The sequence below is a fragment of the Lactuca serriola genome, chromosome 8 (assembly GCF_051521515.1).
Source record: "Lactuca serriola cultivar US96UC23 chromosome 8, Lser_US96UC23_V15, whole genome shotgun sequence".
Taxonomy (NCBI): Eukaryota; Viridiplantae; Streptophyta; class Magnoliopsida; order Asterales; family Asteraceae; genus Lactuca; species Lactuca serriola.
In genome coordinates this window covers 294,353,228-294,360,908 of record NC_136415.1, presented here as the reverse complement: position 1 = coordinate 294,360,908, position 7,681 = coordinate 294,353,228, and the positions used below count along the sequence as shown (strand labels likewise).

Below are 7,681 nucleotides of genomic sequence, written 5' to 3'. Positions count from 1 at the left end.
TTTGCCATTGATTCGATAATTGTTTGAAATTTCAGTTAGGCTTAGCATTTTAGGGCATGACCGTTTGGAATATGTGTTTCTGTTTGGTGTTTTGGTTTCGTTGCCTTTATTTGTTTCGTGTTTTCATGATGCATCTGAACTGTACTGGTTTTAGGTGTCTGATAATATACTGTACATATGAAGTGATATAGCTGTATTTTTCTTTAGCATGCCAGATGTGGCGTCTAATTTTATATCTAACTGTAACTTCTGTAATTGTGATTGATGATTTTGGGATTTTAGACTTACCATCCGGGTTCATTACTAGATATGGGGGTTTACCTAAGCACACCTAAAACTGATAAAACATCCGACGATGGTGAGAATGAGAAACTAAGATATAGAGTCTCATCCATGCAAGGATGGCGCACATCAATGGAAGATGTTGTAAGTCCCTAGTATAGGCTACTTATTAGTTATATAAGCTATTGTTCCTGTTTGGATTTTCTATATTCTAAAAAGGTATGATAGTTTAATGCTCTTGTAATCTTGTTGAATTTTCTATATATCTCTCTATGATACAACTTTCAGTCAGCCCAAACATTGATCACTATAGTAATTAACCAAGATTTTATGTGTCAATATGAGGTGTTTGGTAGCATGCTGCTTTACTTGACTTGGACAAATCCACATCTTTCTTTGGCGTTTATGATGGCCATGGAGGTAAGCATATGGATATAGATTATATACACACATGTTTGTTTCTTCATATATAAGGTGTCCTCACTAAGCTTTTTTTTTTTTTTTTTTTTATCTTTCAGGTCAGGCAGTCTCTAAGTTCTGTGCCAAGTATCTTCACCAGCAAGTCCTGAAGCAGGAAGCTTATGCTGCTGGTGATATTGGAACTGCTGCCCAGAAATCTTTTCTCAGGTTACTCTTCTATGTTATCTATTCACACTAACCAAATACATGGCTGTTTTGTCTTGTCTGTTATCTGAAGAAATTGGTATCATTATGCAGAATGGATGAGATGATGTGTGGACAACGTGGCTGGAGAGAGTTGGCTATATTGGGAAATAAAATGGATCAATTCAGTGGCATGATAGAGGGACTAATTTGGTCACCAAAGGGTAACGATTTAAAAGGTCTAAATGATAATTGGTCTACTGAGGAGGTACTTTCTTTCTTCCTTCATACACACCAAATATACTGATGTCTGGATGAAATGAGTTGTTTCAATGAATTGATGTATGTATGTAAGAGCTGTTAAAGGCATAACTTTTTTTGAAAGATGAAATTGGTAAGCGCCTGTTTTGAGGGTCCATTAAAGATTCAAATGTGGAACCATGGAATCTCTCCGCTATATTGTTGTTAAAAGACAACAATACCCTTTGGTAGATGTTGAAGCACATTATAAAATATAACATGTATGTTTACTTTGAAGTTTATGCAGGTTTCTTGGACTTGCTCCTCTGAGAGGTTTCTTCACAATCTCTTGTTTCTGGTGTGCAACATCAACAACAATAATTTCTTCTCTTGGGCTAAAGAGATAATGACACATGCCAAGGTTATCTCTCTCTCTCTCTCTCTCTCTCTCTCTCTCTCTTTCTCTTTCTCTCTCTCTCTCTCTCTCTCTCTCTTTCTCTCTCTCTCTTTCTCTCTGTATGTATGTGTATACCTGCAGTTGCACATGTAGTTTGTGATCAACTGATTTCTTATAGGAATACAAGATGATGACTTGTCTTCCATCATTATCTCAAAAGGAAATACTTGTTAAGCTCTTTCAATCTGTTGGGACATACAACACCTATCCAGGCTGGATCCCTTTTACTTGTGGGCCCATTTATTGATTACTGGTTAACAAAAAAGAGAGTCAACATGTTTAAATATGATATTTCCTCTATGGTGAGTAAGAGCATATTTATACAACTATAAACCAGTAATTGTTAACAGAATCATGGTTTTATCTGTGTAGGATTTCTTGGTGTTATTGATAGAGTATAAGGAATTGGTCGAAAATCCTATGATTGATGCTTGGTTGCTGAAGAATAGAAAAAGTCCCTGGGTTGGGAAGAAAGAAGGGTTACAGGGATGTTGGATCTTTTATTGAACTCACTCCTGATGCATCTGAAGTGGTAAGTCTATTTGTTCCCTGGAGGATAATATTGTAATTGTTCTACTTGTTCTAAAGCTACATCCCTATCATATACACACAGTTAAATTTTACGAATTTATCCCAACCTAATACCCATACGCATATGTCCATTTTAACACACGCCTACATTCAACTATCTGCAATAGAAAACGATCATTTAGAATAACAAAAATATATTAAAATTTAAATACAAGTAAGCATATACCTGCAACCTAACTTCTAGAATAAATTTCAACTGTGTCTTGGGTTGGCATTACCTCTCACTAAGTTTTGCAAGCTGAAATTTTACCAGATGTTAATAAACCTAATAAAATACTAAAAAAAAGACTTTTTAGTTTTTAATATAATACTACCAAAAAAAATATCGGAATTCTAACTTACATGAACTGTTTGCATATGCAGTAAATCCGCAAGTGCTTTTTGCGTCGACTGTTAATGTGAAAAAAAGAATCAAAGTATTATGTATCAGAAACATAAATTTAAAAATATATAGAAAATTATAATTTTTCCCTTGTATACTGATTGGTTAGTAGCCCAACATTCATAATAGTGAGTATATCTCTCTAAAGAATTCTTTACCATTTCACTTCTGTGTTCAGATTCATCATACTACAAATGGAAGTGGAATGAATTACAAGATTAAAGATTTGAGACTTTAAAAAATGAATAATTGTAATGTTTTATTGAATTTAGAGTAATATAACAATTAGTTTTATTACATGATGTTTATAATTCATGCATGTTTACAGCTGCATTTGCAACCTTGTTCTAACAACAAACCCACATGTAGTATTTAATTGTTTATTTACGGTTGTGCCCCTAAACTATTATGTATTAACATCCATAAGCCTTTTGTTCTCATGTTAGTTAAGATTCATAAAGATACTTATGTTCTAGCTGAATATAAATAAGTCTTTCTAGTAGCCCCACCCTTATCCTTAGCAACATAATTAATTACATTAGCATCTAATGTAATTCGGTTCTGCTTACAGTAAAGAGGAAGAAGCAAGCCATTGTATCTAGTAGTTTTGGAGTAAACGAGACTCAAGCAAACAGCAAACACACGGAGAGTTGTTGGCAGATAGTAAGCTAGATAATGCAATTGTATATTCTGCTTCTCTTGAGTTCATTTTTTTATAACATTTACTCACTATTGGAATAATTATTTGTATTTGACATATTAGTGAAATGAATTATCTTTGTTATTTATGGTATTTTATTTGTATGAAATTAAATTTTATGCAATGGATTGTATTTTTTGTAGATGATATTTATTTTCTATTATGAGACATTAAATACAAATTTAATTTGAAAATTAGTAAATCTGTAAATATTTTTTTAAACATTTAAATTTATGATACGCAAAAATGTGTGTCATCTTCATTTATGACATGGCCTTTCTTGACAGGGGCTTTCTTGATACGCATTGCGTGTCATTAACACGCACGTCATAAGGTTACGACACACGAATGCGTGTCGTCTTCCTTTATGATAGGGCCTTCCTTGATACGCATTGCGTGTCGTAAACGCGCGTCGTAAATGAGCGTCATAAATGCGCGTCGTCTCTCTTGATGACATGGCCTTCCTTGACACGCATTTGCGCGTCGTTTGAGCCTTTTACGACGCGCAATGAGCGTCGTAAAAGGCTGTTTTTCTAGTAGTGCTAAGCGTATGTCTACGTTATTAGAACTAACATGTAAACGTTTCGGAGTGATAAGAATGATTTGAATATCTATTGTGAATAAGGATCTAATTTCACCTTATTCGGTGTATAGATCAAAAATGGTGAGAACAAGAAGCGGAGTCGGAAATGCTGATGAAAACAGGAATCAACCACCAGTATTGAGCAAATACATGTCGTAGCAGCAGCACCTGAGCCGATAACAATGGCTTGTGTACAAATGTTGATTCAAACGGTGTTGGATTGTCAGATGGAAGAAACAAGATGCCTGCTTAGACATAATCGTGAAGAACCGTCAATTCAAGTGGAAGAGCCCGAGGAGAATGGAGAGCAGTCTGAAGGAGAAAACTTTAGTGGGATCATTGGTCAAGACGAACCACCAGTGGTTAGACGCAACAACCAGTATGGAGGAAATGATGGGCGTAGGTGTAAGTACAAGGATTTCATGGCATCCAAACCACCATGTCTATCCGGAAGCCCGATGCCGTTACAAGTTATGGACTGGATCACCGAAATGGAGACAATGTTTGAAAGTTGTGAATGCAGCAACAGGCAGAAGACCGATCTTGTGATCCCTCTGCTAAAATCTGGCGTGTTGAGTTGGTGGAAGTTGTTAGCTGACTCTATGCCTAAGGGAGAAGCAAGCAAAATGTCTTGGGAAGACTTTGTGGAACAACTAAAACTACAATACTGCTCCGAGCAGGACCTTCTGGAAATCAGTAATGAATTTCAGAATTTGAAGAAGGGGAAATTAAGCGTTACTGAATACGCTGCTAGTTTCACAGAAAAGATGAAGTTTATCCCATATTTGGTGCCAACAGAACTCTCTAAGGTCAACAAGTTTGTCCACGGACTACCAGCGGACTATGGTCCAATGGTTAAGCAAGCAACCACATTGAAAGCTGCCATCTGGGCTGCTAGAAATATTGAGACCCAGATCAGGGAAAAAGGTCTGGAAAGGTCAGAGGTTGGTGAAAAGAGGAAAATCGATGGATCTTCAGGGTCCAGCAAGAAAAGTAAATTCTCGAAATCTGGTTCGAGAGGAAGTGGAGGAAAGGTAGAGGCAAAATGGTGCGACAAGTGTAAGAAGAAGCATCATGGGAAATGTGACGGGGAAGTGGTCACATGCTTCAAATGTGGAAAGCCAGGGCATTATGCCAACGAATGCACCCTCGCCAAGAATGTTTGTTATGGTTGTGGTGAGGAAGGGCACATCTCAAGGGATTGTTCGAAGAAGAAGGAGGCAACAAAACCCAACATTCCGCCAAACCCGCAGGCGAGAGCATTCCAGATGACACTGGAAGCTGCTAAAGATGAAGCTGATGTCGCTTCAGGTACCTTTCTCGTTAACAAATTGTCTGCCCAAATTTTATTTGATTCTAAAGCCAACTACTCCTTTATATCGCATGAATTTGGTAGAAAACTAGCTTTTCTTGTTGTTAGACTAGATAATGCATTATTAGTCGAAGTTGCTAGTGGCAAGTTTGTACCTGTTAGCCATCGTATGAAAACCATTTTAATTGATTAGAATGGGAATAAGTTCCACGAGGAATTATTGCCTATAAAACTTAATGGTTTCGACATCGTGTTGGGAATGGATTGGCTTAGCGCCAATGACCCTGAGATATTGTGCAGAAAGAAGATAGTCAAGGTAAACCCACCAGGGAAAGAGATATTTATGGTGTATGGGGACAAACGCAGAGTAAGTTCTTGGATCATTTCCCTAATGAAAGCCAGAAAGTGTTTAACCAAGGGGTGTACATCATATTTAGCATTCATGATCGATGCTAAGAAGGACAAGAAGGTGATGCATAATATTCCTGTCATATGTGATTATCCGGAAGTATTTCCCAAAGATCTTCCTGGATTACCGCCTGATCGACAAGTGGAATTTCGTATTGACTTGTTGCCCGAAACAACGATGATTGCAAAAGCCCCTTACCGACTAGCACCGACGGAGATGAAGGAACTGATGATGCAACTTCAGGTGTTATTGGACAAAGGTTTCATTAGACCTAGTTGATCGCCCATGGGAGCTCCGGTGTTATTCGTGAAGAAGAAAGATGGAAGTATGAGGATGTGCATCGATTACAGGGAGCTGAACAAGGCAACTATAAAGAATAGATATCCATTGCCGAGGATTGATGACCTGTTCGATCAACTACAAGGTTCAAGTTATTTTTCAAAGATCGACCTGAGGTCAGGATATCATCAGCTGAAAGTAAGAGAGTAGGATATAGAGAAGACTGCATTCAGAACACGATATGGACCCTACGAGTTTTTGGTTATGTCGTTTGGACTAACCAATGCTCCAGCAGCATTCATGGATTTAATGAACAGAGTTTGTAATCCGTTCCTAGATAAATCTGTGATAGTGTTCATAGACGACATTCTGATTTACTCAAAGAGCCAAGAGGAGCATGGCAGACACTTGCGAGAAGTGTTAGAAGTCTTGAAGAAGGAGAAGTTATATGCTATGTTCTCCAAATGTGATTTTTGGATTCGAGAAGTCCAATTCTTGGGTCACGTGGTCAACCAAGAAGGGATAATGGTTGATCCAACAAAGATTGAAGCTATAATGAAGTGGGAACAACCAAAAAGTCCCACGGAGATCCGAAGCTTTTTAGGATTAGCCGGATATTACCGAATGTTTATCCAAGGATTTTCTTCGATCGCTAGTCCATTGACAGATTTGACCCATAAAGGAGCTACTTATGCTTGGAGTGATAAGCATAAAGAAGCATTCGAGAAACTAAAGAAGAAGCTATGCGAGGCACCGATTCTTTCTCTACCCGATGGAGTTGAAGACTTCGCTGTTTATAGCGATGCGTCTGGTGTTGGATTGGGTTGCGTTTTGACCAAAAGAGATAAGGTGATCGCGTATGCATCTCGACAGCTAAAAGAGCATGAAAAGAGCTACCTGACTCATGATTTAGAGTTGGCAGTGGTAGTTTTCGCTCTGAAAATATGGAGGCATTACCTCTATGGCACAAAGTGCAAACTTTTTACTGATCATAAGAGTCTCCAATATCTCTTTAATCAGAAGGAATTGAATATGAGGCAACGACGCTGGCTACGATTGTGAAATACTTTACCACCCCGGTAAAGCAAATATTGTTGCTGATGCTCTCAGTCGGAAAGTCAATCTTGAAAGAAAAATGCCAAGAGCGTTGAGAATTGAAGTTGTCTCGACCATTGTGGAAAGTATAAAGAAAGCTCAAGAGGAAGCTTCTGAGAAGAATGACCGAAAGGTGGAACGTTTGGGCAAAACGTTGGGGTTCGATATAAACAGTCATGGACTGAAGGTGTTCCAAGATCGGATTTGGATACCTAAGTTAGGAGGAATAAGAGATCTTCTGATGGAAGAAGCTCACAAAACCATGTACTCTATTAATCCCGGTAGCACAAAAATGTATAGCGACCAGAAACCCTATTACTGGTGGCCGACGATGAAACTTGATGTTGCGAAGTATGTGGCGGAGTGTGTGACTTGTGCGAGAGTCAAGACAAAACATCAGAAACTGTACGGGAGTTTAGAACCTTTACCTGTACCTATGGGTAAGTGGGAAGACATCACGATGGATTTTGTCACTAAACTGCCCAGAACAAAGAATGGTCACGACATGATTTGGGTGGTCGTTGATCGATTCACTAAGAGTGCGCATTTCATAGCAGCCAATGAGAAATGGTCTATGGAAAAGCTTGCGAATTCTTACGTGAAGGAAATTATGAGGCTTCACCGTGTTCCGTTAACGATTGTGTCGGATCGTGATAGCCGTTTCACCTCGCGATTTTGGAAAAGTCTACAAGAGGAATTGGGTACCAAGTTGTGTTTAAGCATAGCTTACCATCCGCAGACTGATCGT

At 38.3% G+C, this 7,681-nt stretch overlaps 1 protein-coding gene across 1 annotated transcript; it reads left to right on the top strand.

The window, feature by feature from the left end:
* Positions 1-309: 309 nt before the first annotated feature.
* On the top strand, positions 310-1,829 carry LOC145068195 (putative protein phosphatase 2C 60). Its single transcript, XM_079015170.1, has 6 exons — positions 310-426; positions 639-702; positions 801-909; positions 1,000-1,153; positions 1,433-1,546; positions 1,701-1,829. Exons 1-6 carry the CDS (start codon positions 310-312, stop codon positions 1,827-1,829), a joined length of 687 nt encoding a protein of 228 aa, XP_078871296.1.
* Positions 1,830-7,681: the final 5,852 nt, after the last annotated feature.